The 13,869-nt window shown below is 46.7% G+C and overlaps 2 protein-coding genes across 2 annotated transcripts in view; both read left to right on the forward strand.

Annotated features, from left to right (window-relative positions):
* LOC6045760 overlaps nt 1-5,334 on the forward strand; it is an 81,572-nt gene extending 76,238 nt beyond the window's left edge. The window contains exon 7 of the mRNA XM_001863029.2: nt 4,795-5,334. The gene's annotated coding sequence lies outside the window, so the exon portion shown is untranslated. The remainder of the gene's footprint in view (nt 1-4,794) is intronic.
* LOC119769145 lies at nt 2,327-8,306 on the forward strand. The gene is made up of 4 exons (XM_038261047.1): nt 2,327-2,505; nt 2,574-2,805; nt 7,633-7,972; nt 8,033-8,306. Exons 1-4 carry the CDS (start codon nt 2,327-2,329, stop codon nt 8,281-8,283), a joined length of 1,002 nt encoding a protein of 333 aa, XP_038116975.1. The 3' UTR covers nt 8,284-8,306.
* The last annotated feature ends 5,563 nt before the right edge of the window (nt 8,307-13,869 follow it).

The following is a 13,869-nucleotide window of genomic DNA, read 5'->3' on the forward strand; positions in this document are numbered from 1 at the left end:
CACAAGCCGCTGCCGTTGCACTGCACCAGGAACCGGAAACCCCGGAACTGCATCGGAAAAATGTCGTGGCCTAACTTTTTTTCCCAGCCAAACACGCAAATGACGTGAGAAGTTTTGCGTTTGACAGAAGTACCGAAAAATTCGCAGACATGAAAGAACGAGATAGCATGCTTAGCGAAACTTCGATGAAAATACAAAGCATACTTTCTCTTTCGCTCTAACGCGTAGCATACAGTTCATCGAAATTTTCGAAAAACATCGTTGCCTTACAAAACATCGTGGGTCTACGGACTTTCGATCTGGGAATGCGCTGCATACAGTTCATCGAAATTTTCCAAAAACATCGTTGCCTTACAAAACATCGTGGGTTTAAGGACTTTCGATCTGGGAAGTTGCATGCAATTTATAGCAAACAAACCGAAATGCGTTGCGTCCGCGGTGAAAACTCCCGAGAAATGTCATGCTTCTGTCAATATCAGCTGGTGAAAAACTTAACACCGCGCACAAAGTTGAGATCTTGATAAAATGTTGGTCTATGCAGAAAATGTAAAAAAGGCCTCATTTTGACGAAATGTGCTTAAAAATTAATAAAGATACAAAATTTTACAAAAGTCTCGAAATAAGGCGATTGCAAAAACCTTAACCAGAGCTGAAATTTTATGGAGTAGTGATGATGGAGAGTTTTCAGAAAGTTGAGTTCAGAGTTTTTTTTAAAAGGTCCTACAAGCTATTGTCTTTCATATGTTTATAGGACCTAATAAAAAAAAAGTCGAGAGTTGGCGATTGTCCACAAAGCGGGAGGTATTAAAATTCAAAAAAAAAGATGATTTTGCTTTATTTGAACAAGCTTGTGGTCGGAGATAATCGTAACACAGAGAACAGATGTACATCACTGAACAAAAAGCATCGAAAAACGTGTGTAAAAATTCAAACCATGATACGTTGAAAAGAGCTAGGGTGTGCATCATCCGCCTAGATAGCGCCACTTCAAAATCATGATGACCTACAGTAGCAGAACGTTGGACCATCCACTAACTGCACAAAACATTCCGAACGAACGAAATCAGACCAATGTCTGACTGTCCTTCATCGTAGGGGTACGATTTTACGCGCGAAAGAAAATAACAAAATCAGCTGTGAAGGTAAACAAAACGAAATCAGAGTTAACATGTGGAAAGGTACTATTTTAAGCTCTCGTTCAAAAAAATAATTTTTAAACAGGTTTTCTACTATGTTTTTGATAATGTTAATGCATTTTTGCATTATTTGCAGTCAATTGAAATTGTACTGAAGTGAATTTAGTTTATAAACGAGGAAAATATTATTTTTCTGAGGAAATTATTGAGCCATTCTACATTGTTAAGTCAAGTAATCTCAGCTGCGACGGTGGCGCCGCCAAGCGTATCCTTTACACCCTAATTTCTTTGATGCAAGATTGTATGCAACACATTTTGTGATTGCTGCAGTGCAACAATCTGTTCTCTGTGATCGTAATACCGTAAACTGGGGTCAATCGGGACACATGGGGCGAATTGGGACAGCAGTTTTAACAAGGGGTAGGACAGTGAGTGATTTTGAGAAATGTTGAATAACATTGAGTTAAATTGAGCCACAGAATTTCTCAATCATCACCTTGATCTTCATGAACGACGTAACGAATTTTGACATTGACATTTGAACGTTGACACTGACATTTCGCAAACACAAAAACAGCGGGAGCGGAATTTTTTCCACAACGCACAAATTCGGCGGAATAAACTCTTGGTTTTAGTGTCGATTCCGTGCCGTGAGGTACACAGAAAAAAATATTCCTGTAGATTTACATTATTTATCATGTACCAAAAGGTATCATGATAAATGATGTATATTTACATCAAATTCATTGGAAAATTACATGACTTTCATTGTAAATATTCAATTTGAAAATCATTTGAAATCGTGTAAATGTCCAATGAATCTAATGTAAACTTACACGACCAAAAAATTTTTTTTTGCTCCGTTGAATCTAGAATTCGTTGGATTTTTTTTGAATTCTAGATTCAATGGAGCAATTGCTATATTGAATTTGAAATATTCACAGACGTTAATTTCACCCGATGCTTTAAGAATCTCAGAGGTGATGTTAAAACTACAAGAATGATTTACCGTTGGCAAGAGTGACATTGGCTAAATTTATATAACCCCTCAGACTCAATGTCACCCCTGCTTACGGTACTTCAAAGCAGGACATACCTGTTATCTGACCAATTTAGGCGAACAGCTGCTGCTCGTACTCCAGCCCGGCGTGGCGGACACATGCCTCTATGTGAAGAAAACAGACAAGCAGATGAGTTTCATCGCGATATACGTGGACAACGAGTTCAGCCAAATCCGTACAACGTTGGAATGGCAGTTCAAGTTGTCTACTCTGGGAGAGCTGCGCCAGTTCCTCGGAATCCACATCGAGAAGGTCAAAGGCCACTACCATCTGAACCAGCGTAGCTACATCGAGAAGCTACTCGGACGGTTCGGATGCGAGGAAACTAAACCGTCCATGATCCCGCTTTACCCCGGCTACGTAAAACAAAAATTAGGAGACAAATTTGCCGACGAACACGTCGTACCGTTTGTTGGTTGTACGTCGCGGTCAACTCCCGGCCGGACATCTGCATCGAAACTTCGCTGTTGTGCAGGAAAGTTTCTAATCCCAGCAATCGCGACTGGACAGAAGCCAAACGCACCCTGAAATATCTGAAAGGAACCAAGGACCTCCGTCTGCACCTTGGTAACGGAGATGGTCTGATCATCAAATTCGGCGGTGGAGTGGTGAGCTGGTCGACACTCAAATAAACCTGCATCGCCCTATCGTCCACCGAGGCCGAGTTCGTCGCCCTTGCCGAAGGCTGCCAAGAGCTGCTGTGGGCGAAGAAACTCCTTAACGATCTCACCGGGACCATTCGAAGCAATCGCCAAATAAACCGGTCAGCAGCAACAAAAGTCACAACAGGCAAGGTATCAAATCTTGCTGCTCGAAATGACCAAAAACAAAGCTCAAATGCAGTTTCTCGTGCGGCATGTACCTTCTTCTGAAAGGCCTAAAACGTCCGCACTTTACAATAGTTATTTTGGTACAAATTTTTGTTCGCCGATGCTTCATCAGCCTCTCCCGATCCCCTCAACAAATTAACCCTAAAATACCTTCGAAGAGTTTCTCCAAACTATCGTCCAGCAGGTGCGGCTGCTCTTGGCACTTGTTCAGCAGTTCCGTTTACTTTTTTACGCCTCCTCAAACCGGTCATAGGTCAGCTCGGCCGCCGAATCAGCCTCAACAAACGTGACCAGCACTTCTGCGGAGCGTTGTCCGACGGTTTTTTGCACCGGTTTAACTATTTTGCCGCAAGACTTTGAGTAAATAAATTCCAAACCGTTGTAGAACTTGAACAGATTAAATTTGTTGTTTTTTTTCGGTTGCGCAGATGAATCAGCGCGAGGGCGGCTGCGAAGGAGGGGAGAAATGTCAAAACAGGGCAATACACGCAAATGGTGAATTGATTATTTTGAGAAAATGCCAGCGATTACCACAGTTGATTTTGGGAAGTGTACTACACTTGTAACTGAAAATTACACTTTGCTGAATACGTTTTGCACTTTTTCAAAAGAATTTTCCAGATCGACTACAATTACCAAAAAAAAGTGTAATCGTAGTTAATTGAAAAAGAAATATGAGGAGATGCGAAAATGACCTCAGCAAGTGCGATTTTCAGTTACAGTTTTGACAATCAATCAATTCGCATTTCAATTTGATTTTTAAAAAGCAGAAGTCATTGTTTTTAACGTAATGAAAAAATGTTCACCCTCAAACCACGGAATTACTTTAATTAGTGGCAAAGTGCAACGAAATATTGTGGTGGCTTACCAGTTGCAACACCAACAAGACTGCTGTTAATCCACCGGACCAGGGACCAGTACGAATGATCTCTTCCCGTAAGATAAGTAAACGAAGTTTCTGAACGCTAGTTGTCGTTTCGAGCGGTTAAACGTGGACTCAAACCACTCGAACAGAACTGCAAAGCCGATCTGCGGTCCTAGTCGGCCATGGGGACATGACCGGAACCCAGCAAACCTGGCCAGCCATTTTGAAGATATCAACTTATGCGAGATCTACACCAAACGAGCCACAAGGACATCCTGCTGGCAAAACTTACTTAGGATGATCCCCCTTCCATCTCCGTCCTGTCATATCGAGGGCACCGACATGAGCTGCTGATCCGGCATTTGCCTCCGGAAACGCTACGAAAACCGTCATGCCCCTGAATAGATATTGGTAACAGTTAGCGATAAAATGTTATATACTCACATAATACAATTCCAAACAATACTGAAATGTCGAATATCGACCTTTTAATGCAAAAAACATTTCCACTTCGATGCGCGCAACACTTTAACAACAAATAAACTGATTTGTTTTGGTCAGCTGTCATTTCAATATGATCGAGCATTTACATGGTTCAAAAAATACATCAAGTATTTTTTTACATTGGATTTAAATTTTACACGACTTTCGTAAACATAAAAATCGTCAGATCAGATAGATTTACATTAAATTTAACAATTACATTCAATTAGATTTTACATTATTGTTAAATACATCAGATTTAACGTTTTACATTCGATTTAAATTTTACATGTGGGAAGTTTACATTGAAAACACAATTTACATGACGTGGAAATTTACATATTTTTTTCTGTGTAGGTTCTTTAAGGAGAAAAGCGACATTCAAAGAACTGTGTAAAATATAGTAGTTTTTTTTTCAGGTGGCGATGGCGATTACGGTCAAACGAGTGCAAAAAAGCGGAACGGGCCGGACCTCGAGGTGTTGAATTCAACACCGTTCATCTATCCTTTTCCATCACGTCGAAACCATCAAAAAAGTCCGCGGGCCAACCGGTCGAGTAGAAGGAGCAGAAGCTAGCGACCGCCGCTGCTGCTTCCGGCTCGGTGAGATGAAGAGCTGCTGATAAGAAACCGGCCGCGGCTGAGAGGAAGCCAGCTGAGGGAGGCAGGAAGGCTCTGGCCACTGCTCCACGTCCCGGTCCTGTTGAAGGCACTGATTGCGGGAAGGTTTCCGGCTGGGTTGCTCAACTGAAATAGGAACGCGGATGGACGGAACTCAGATCGTGGCCAGGGCATGACAGTTCTCTGGAATAACAACGGGTTCAGAAGCGCATGATGATTGTTTGGACATTTGGGTCGCCAAAGATGGTGAAGATTCCGTTGGATTCAAGGAGGATGAATTTGTACCTTATCCTAGACCATATCAAAGGTAGCGTAACAATAAAATGACTTGAATTTCCCGAAAAGTAGTTTTAATTCCACAATTCCAATTTTGACCGAAGATGTCTTCACTGTGGTTGTAATTAGGTCCTCCAACCCATCAATGATGCTTTTTGCGTCGGATGTGGCAGCTCTCCCCGGAGATTCTCGTTCCGTTCTGGTGATGACGGTTTCGGTGTGCTGCAGGATCACGTTTTCATTCGCGAGAGCGGCCATCAAGCGGTGCCAAGCCTTATCGAGCGAATTGGCCCACATCTCCGTCCCGTGGTCAGTGTCCAACAGGGAGTGGCTGCTTCCAGGGCGTTTCTGAAAAATCGAATGAACAAAGGGAAAAACTTGCTGAACAATCTGCTGGAGAAGTCGACTGACGAGCAGAAGATTAACCGATGGAACTGGGGAACTGGCGGCCAACTGGATGCCATTGAACGACCGGATGCAATCCGAGATTGTCCGCACCGGCGATAATCTCCGGAATCTTTTCTCAATTAGTTGATTTACCTTCTGTACCTTCAGCCACTTCAGCACCACTTTTTCTGAAAATGCAGCCATCTGTCAAAACAACAACATTCGAAAATTCCGTAACCAAACTATAAAAAAATCAGGAGAAAAATTGAGTAACTTTGAGTAACATTGAGTCATTTTGAGAAATTGAGTCACTCGGTTGCTCACTGTCCAACCCCTTGAGTTTTAACCATGTACCCAGTGAAAGGTCCACTCGAGCTACTCGAGCCAACTTAGTTCTATTTTTCAAGTGTAGGTGTCGCATGTACTTTTTTGAGCTGTCAAACTCGGACTTGACAAAAATTTCATTGTTTTTGTTTGCTCCTTCGCGACCGCGTGTTCATCGGGAAGATTTTTTCGTGATCAAACTGGTAAATTTTGAATCTGCGTCCGACGGACAATTTTATTTTGATCTTTCCTTTTGCAGCAATAGTCGTAGTCGGCGATCAGCACTTTGTCCTAGGGCGGTCCTGGAACGCCGGTAAAACCGTGAAAAATTGGCGTCAATTTACGGCCAACGTCTTGTCAAACAACGGCCTCCGCGTTGGAGGATATGTTCGGCAAATCGAATAGGATCTGAAGAGCATCTTTTCCAGTACGACGACCAGAGGTAGCGCCATCAGTCACAACGATCACCAGCTCTGCCGGAAGCGTTGGAGGAGTAAACAATCCGTATGCCCAACCGGGCTGTGCCCTCAAGGACGACGAAGATATGCTCGATTCGTTCAAGCAGCACGAGGACCGTTAGCGGCAGGAGATTGAAAAGGACAAGAAGCTCTTGGAGCAGATGAAGTCGGAAAAGAAACTCAAAAAGGGAGCCGTCGACGAAATGGGCGAAGAAACAGCCAAGATGCGACGTGCAACAGCACCTGGAACCTGCGCCAGCTGCGGCAACACTACAAAAATCCACACTGGGGCACCACAGCTGCTGAATCCATGCTACTGTCTGAGTGATTAGTCCGACAGGGATGAGGGCAATTCGGTGCGGATGATGAAGGCGAAGAATGTCAACTGGGGCGGAGCGACGACGACGAATGCGGGTGGGAAAGTAACCTCGGTCAATCCAGGGATGGCGGCTGAGTCGAGCGAAAACAGCAACACAAGCTGTATGAGTTCCAACACAAGCTTAATTCCGCACTCGTTCTCCGTGGAGGAGATCTGAGAGATCCGCACCAACCTTAAGTCGTCCAATCTACCTCAACGATTTCCGGCAGCAAAAGGCAGCAGCAGGAAAACGCTGATCGCGGTCGCGCCAGGGCGACAAAAGTTCCTCCAGCGTGAGCAGAGACCAGGAGGTGACGGCCACTTGCAACGAGACGCCCAAGCCGGCCGCTGGAGCTCAAAAATATGGTGCTGTTGATTACGCCGATGGTACCGGTACAGCTGCCGGAAGTTCGGAGTGACGAGGACGACGGGGATCCGAGTCCACCGGCCACAGGGTTTCAGCGGCCAATTCGCTAACGAGGAAGCATGCGACAGCTTATTTTGGCAACCGGAAAGTACCGTGCGAACTAGATCCGGCTCCGATCTGCAAGAACGCATCCGCCTGGATAGAGGAAATGTTCCAGGCCATGATCCGGGGTGATGACCGAAAGTGGCAAACAGTTTGTAGCGTACCTGTCCACGAAGGAACGCATGGGAAGTGACGTCACGACCTGGTCGAAGAAACGCTTTCCGAGGACGACAAGGAGTACGAATTCTACAGCCATCAACAATCTTATTTAAGGACACATGACTAACTAGTCCTAACTACTACCAATTCTATCCCTTTCACAGAAGACAAATTCTCCGCCGACCAGACGCCTGCTCCATCCTAGTGGAACTCGCACATCACCGACTCCCTGCCCGCCGCCAAGAACAGCTTCCAGACCACGCACGGTCTCGTCCAGACGCATCCGTCCTTTGGAAAGACCGGCCCATCGGCCCTCCCACTAACCGTGGGATCACGAGCAAGCAGCAGTCCCCAGTTGGCCAGCGGGATCCCATCGATCACCAACCCGAACTCCCGGTCACCGTTCCGTCAGCCGTACTTTAGCACCAGTGATACCCCGAACTCCGTCGCAATCCCAGCTTGTGCGCCCGAGCTTGCCGCGAAGGAAAACCACCGAGGATCGGCTACTATCAATTTACCGTCGAGGACTACACCGTGCTGGAAGCGTAAGTTCATCGAACTTCCAAAAAGCTACTTTTTCAAGACTAACTTCTTCTCTTCTCTAGTGCAGGCAGGCAGAGGAGGTCGGTCGGAGCGACCAAAGCGATTTGATTCCAAGCTGGTGGACACGTACTTCGATGATGTTGGTGGAATGGCCAAGATTTTGCGCGAGTTTTTGCTGCACGTGAAGCAACCGGAGTGCCGCCTCCGCGTGGATTTGTGCTCGGGGCAGACGTTGCTTGCGCACGCTATCGCTGGTCAGCTTAAGATTGGACTGGCCACAAAGTTGGTCGCGGAGGTTTCCAGCAAGTTGTAGCCAGGCATCCGGGAGGTGTTCAAGCAGGCAGCGATCCTCTCGCCGTGCCTACTTTTCATCGACGAGAACAACGCCATCTCGGCGAACCGCATCACCGCGCAGTAGGACATTGAACTAAGAGTCGTTGCCCAGCTGCTAAGTAGCTTGCACGGCGTAAATCGAAAGCGGTGACGAGGTGCTCGTCATCGGTGCCACCAACTGGCCGGATGCGCTTGAACCGTGCCTGCGTCGCGTCGGTCGCTTTGACTAGGAAATCTCGCTCGGAATTCAGAAGTGCGAAGCGCGCTCAGATTCTGAAAATAATCTGCAAAAACCTCAAACTCGAACAGACCATGGACTACGACGAAAACGCCAATCTAGCCCTCGGTTACGTCGCAGCAGTCACAACCGCCATCAAGCGAATGCTCACCGAACGCGAACGCCAACAGCTGCTGGTCGAGCGTCGCAAGACGGATCAGGATCGACTCAAGCAACTTGCCAAGAAGGTCGTCGTCGATGACAAAGTCATGAAGCGAACGAATATGCCAACACCCCCTAAACAGTAGATTACCCCTCGCCAATCGCCGACAAGAGCCAGGTGTCGCAGTTTAGGGACCTGTGCAAGATCTGTGTGGTTCGGCGCGAACAACAGCAACAGCAAACGATCGATGAACTGTCGCACCACCACAACAGTATGACGTTCAACGGGGCCTAAGTCAGCGGCGGAATCGGTGAGCCAGCATCAGTCCACAGTTGGTCAGCGGATTTCCATCAATCACAAACCCGAACTCTCGGTCACCGTTCCGTCATCTGGACTTCAGCACCAGTGTCACCGCCGAACTCCGCAGCAATCCCAGCCTGCCCGCCCGGACGAGAGTGCCTGAGCTTGCCGTCGAGTACTATACCGTGCTTAGAGCGTAAGTTCATCGAACTTCCAAAAACCCACTTTTTTCAAGATTAACCTAACCACCTTTTTCTTTTCTCTAATGCAGGCAGGCAAAGGGGGCTACAAATTTGGTCGCGGGGGTTTCCAGCAAGTCGGAACAACGCATCCAGGACATCCAAGAGGTGTTCAATCAGGCAACGGTCCTCTCGCCGTGCCTACTCTTCTTCGACGATATCAACGCCATCTCGGCGAACCGCGTCACCGCGCAGAAGGACATGGAACGACAAATCGTTGCGCAGCTGCTATGCAGCCTGGACGGCCTTTGCGAATCGAAGAAGGTGACAAGGTGCTCGTCATCGGTGCTACCAACCGGCGGGATGCGCTCGACCCGGCCCTGTGTCGCTCCGGTCGCTTTGAACAGGAAATCTGGCTCGAAACTCCGGAGCGCGAAGCGCGCGCTTAGAATCTGGAAATCACCAAACTCGAGGAGACCATCGACTACGACGAACTCGCCGGTTACGTCGGAGCAGCTCTGCTGGCGCTGGTCACCCGCACGGCCGCGAACGCTAACAGCTGTTGGTCGAGGCCATTCGCGAGCCTTATCTGGAAATCCTGCACCGCAAAGCGGAACAGGAATGACTCAAGCAACTTGTCAAGAAGGTCGTCGTCGATGACGAAGTCATGAAGGGGAGGAATCAGCCAAGAGTATGCTCAACGGATGATGAAGTGGTTACGCTGGATGATGACGTTGAGGAGGTCGTGAACCTGACAAAGAGGAAGAAAAATCTTCCAAAGCAGAGAAGACAACCGCGGAAGAGAAGAAAGCAATCTGGCGTTAAATTAATTATAATTAATAACATATTTTGTTAAATGAAATGTAAATTTAAATACGATTCAAATAAAAATAATAATACATTCTAATAAGTTGGTGCCAACAATGAAAAGGGCCGATTGGCTTAGTAAAGTCAATCCGCCGTTTTCATTTGATGCTCCAGTTTACCTAGGTAAATCCGGCATAAAAATCATAAATTAGGTTAACTATAATCCGCTAGGAGGCGCTTCGTATAGTTCAGAATACCAAATGCAGATGGCACTGTTGTTTGACGTTTTCTTGGCTCGATTGGCTCGAGTTTTTTGTGTCAAATCGAGTCGATTCCCGCTCGATCCTCGAGCCAAACTCGAGCCTAAATCGAGTCGAGACTCGAGTCGAGTTTGGCTCGAGGATCGAGCCGATTTGGCTCGATTTTTCTCACTGGGTAGGAGCACAATATTTTGATTTGTCTGGTTGGTTTCGGTTAGAACAGACTCAGGCCAACAAAATGTGTACTCCCTTTTCCAAATTTAAAAGCTTTAAGTGCTTTAAAAACTGCTGTCCCTATTCAGACTGTAGTCCCGATTCACCCCAGATTACGGTACAATATTATTTTTATCCATGAAAATATATAATTTAGGCAAACATATTTTTGGCTGAATTTAAATTTAATACCTTTGTGGACAAAATATTTGTTTTTTTTTTAATGTTTGGCAATGATTTCAGAAAATCCTTGAATTTCACGGGATTTCGCGGAAATTGTGGAATTTCACGCTGTCCGTGAAATCGTAAAAAATCACTAACCCTAGCGATTATCAATGCTTGATACAAACAAGTTTTTTGTTGTTGTATGAACAATTGTACATAAAGGAGGAGGAAAGCTTTAAACTTTCCTATAAAGTAATTTGTAGATGGGGGGGACCTTTGGGACCATCTTTGTTCAAATCAGCTTGTGGATTCGGCTAATCATGGCCACTCCACTTTGAGTGTGACGATTCTCGAGATTTTCAATTTCCCGGGAATCGAGAGTTGAATTTTGCAACTTCCCGGGAATTCCCGGGACCCGGGATTTTTTTTGAAAATTTGCCAAAAGTGCCAAAAATTTAAAAAAGGTAATAAATTGGTTTCTTCTCAATTAATTCAGTTACAATTAATAAATAATTATTCAATGAAACGTTAGCTTAAGTAGCCTCATTATTTTGAGCAAGTTTGTCTATCTTTTGATTTTTTTCCTGAATCAGCAAATAAAAGATCGTATACAGCGAAAATAACTTGCTTAGAATATATATTAGGGTGCCCAGAATATGGGACTTTTTCTCAAAACCTCGCTCCACAAGCTGAATATTGTTCCTTGACCTATTTTAGGACTCTGAGCCAAATATGAGCTAAATCGGTCAACATTTACCCATTGATACTCGGAGGTGAAGTTTGTATGGGAAAATTCGAAAAAATGTATGGAAAACCCAATTTTCTTACGGTTTGGTCTGCAGGGTGCGCTACTTCCATCCAAATATTCCCAAAAGTGAGATTCTTATTCGAAATTTAATGATATACAACTTCGTACAACATACCAAAGCTGTAAAACTCGACCCTGAAAAGTTATTAACGATTTGAAAAAGTCATTTTTGTATGGAAAACGTTTTTTTCACCAACTTTAGGCTCGGGTATCAATGGGTTAATATCAACCAATTTCGCTCAAAATTTACACATATACTTAGAATAACCCAAAAAACCGTTTTTTGCTTGTGGAGCAGGGGGTCATTTTTTCTGGGCACCCTGATATATATATATAAAAAAAACAAGATTATGAAGATTGCTATGTGTTGGAGATTTAAGCTGTCCACTTGTCTGTGGTAGATTAGTAAACAAGAAGAAATGAGTAAACGCCCTTTAGCGTGTAGCTCAACTCCTGTCAGATATTTTCACTCTGCTGTAACCACTCTCGAATATAACTTTGACAAACGTACACGCGGTTTTTATTTCCACTGCCACTCCACCTTTTACAGGTTATGGGCCTGTTCGAACGCGTTTGTTCGAGTTAAAAAGTTTTTCGCCGCGAGTTTTCGGAAGTTTCGCGATCGAAATGTCCACGGGCGGGGACGGAGCTGATGCTCCCGGGCGCGCTGCCACAAAGCAAACCCTGTCGAATCTGCCGCCGATGGAGCTCCTGATGGGCCGTGAAAACTGGCCGGATTGGAAGTTCGCTGTGCAGACGATGTTGGAGGTTGAAGGCCTTTGGGACGCAGTTGAACCGGCAGCAGGCGCCGTGGTCGACCCGGTGATGGACAAGTTGGCCAAGGGGCGGATCATCCTCATGGTCCACAAATCGAACTTCCACCACCTCAGGGGGGTGCAAACGGCGAAGGAAGCTTGGACGAAGCTCGAAAATGTCTTCGAGGATTCCGGATTGACTCGACGGATGGCGCTAATCAACAAACTGACTTCGACGAGGCTGGACAACAGCGAGTCGATGCAAGCGTTTGTGTCCGACATCCTGGATGCCGCACACCAGTTGCGCGGAATCGGCTTTGACGTGACGGACGAGTGGGTCGGATCGTTCCTGCTCAACGGATTGCCAGCATCGTATCGTCCAATGATTATGGCCTTGAAAAATTGCGGCCAAGCAATCACAGGGGATCTAATCAAGACGAAGCTGCTGCAGGAGGTGTCTGTTCCGTCGGAGGGGGCCGCGTTCGCAAGCAACAAGGCGCACAAGAAGTCGACGAAAAGCCAACAGAGCAATCCACCCAGCAGTCACCCGAGCACATCCAAAGGACCGAAATGTCGGCGCTGCCACAACTACGGTCACATCGCTCGTGATTGCAAGATGAAGGAGCCGAAGAAGGACGGAAGTGCTAGGTGCACCGTGTTGTCGGCACTCAACGAGGAGGATGACAACTGGTACTTTGACTCCGGCGCATCGAACCATTTTTCGAAGTCGGACGCGATGCTGGAGGATCTTCAGCAGTGTGGAGGCACCGTGGTTGCAGCCAACAGAGGGGCGATGAAGGTCGTGGCGAAGGGGCGGATGCAGCTCACCCCGAAAAGTTGCCCGAATTCCCCGATCGTCGTGAATGACGTGCAAGTCATCCCCGAGCTGTCATCGAACCTGCTGTCCGTCAACCAGATCGTGAAGCGAGGCTGCACGGTAATCTTCAACTCCGCTGGAGTGAAGGTGCTGAACTCGGACGGTGACGTCATGGCAACTGGAACTCGTTACCGGGAACTGTTCAAGCTCGATCTGCGATCGCAGGATACGAAGAGCGCACTCGCTTGCTCGTCTGCGGTTGGTCTCGAGGTCTGGCACCAGCGCCTGGGACACCTGAATTTGCCGAGCGTTCGAAAGCTAGCCAGTGGACTCGCCAACGGGATCAAGATCGTCGGAGCCGACAAGGAGGACTGCAAGGTGTGCCCGATGGGGAAGCACACACGACAGCCGTTCAACAAGAAGGGTTCGCGCGCTACCGGGATGCTCGATGTGGTTCACACCGACATCTGCGGACCGTTCGAAGTACCATCTATGGCTGGAAGCAGATACTACATCCTGTTCGTGGACGACCGTTCCCGGAAGATGTGGGTGTTCTTCCTGAAGACGAAGTCGGAGGAGGAAGTCTTGAGAACCTTCAAGGAGTTCCACCTGATGGTCGAACGCCAGTCCGAGCGCAAGCTGAAGGTGCTGCGAAGTGACAACGGGAAGGAGTACGTGAACAACGGTATGAGAAGCTACCTGAAACAGCACGGCATCGTGCACCAGACGGCGAACCCCTACACCCCAGAACAAAACGGCATGTCCGAGCGCGGAAACCGCACAATTGTTGAGCGCGCTCGATGTCTACTGTTCGGAGCTGGACTGGAGAAGAAGTTCTGGGCGGAGGCCGTGGGCACAGCTGTTTACCTTCTCAACCGGTCT

Source organism: Culex quinquefasciatus, chromosome 3, assembly GCF_015732765.1.
Source record: "Culex quinquefasciatus strain JHB chromosome 3, VPISU_Cqui_1.0_pri_paternal, whole genome shotgun sequence".
Taxonomy (NCBI): domain Eukaryota; kingdom Metazoa; phylum Arthropoda; class Insecta; order Diptera; family Culicidae; genus Culex; species Culex quinquefasciatus.

Excerpts from the sequence above, each read along its gene's own strand:
- LOC119769145 (XM_038261047.1), top strand. The coding sequence starts at position 2,327 with ATGAGTTTCATCGCGATATACGTGGACAACGAGTTCAGCCAAATCCGT. Across the intron at positions 2,806-7,632 it reads TCAAATTCGGCGGTGGAGTG|TGGAACTCGCACATCACCGA; the intron begins GTGAGCTGGTCG and ends GCTCCATCCTAG. Across the intron at positions 7,973-8,032 it reads GACTACACCGTGCTGGAAGC|TGCAGGCAGGCAGAGGAGGT; the intron begins GTAAGTTCATCG and ends TCTCTTCTCTAG.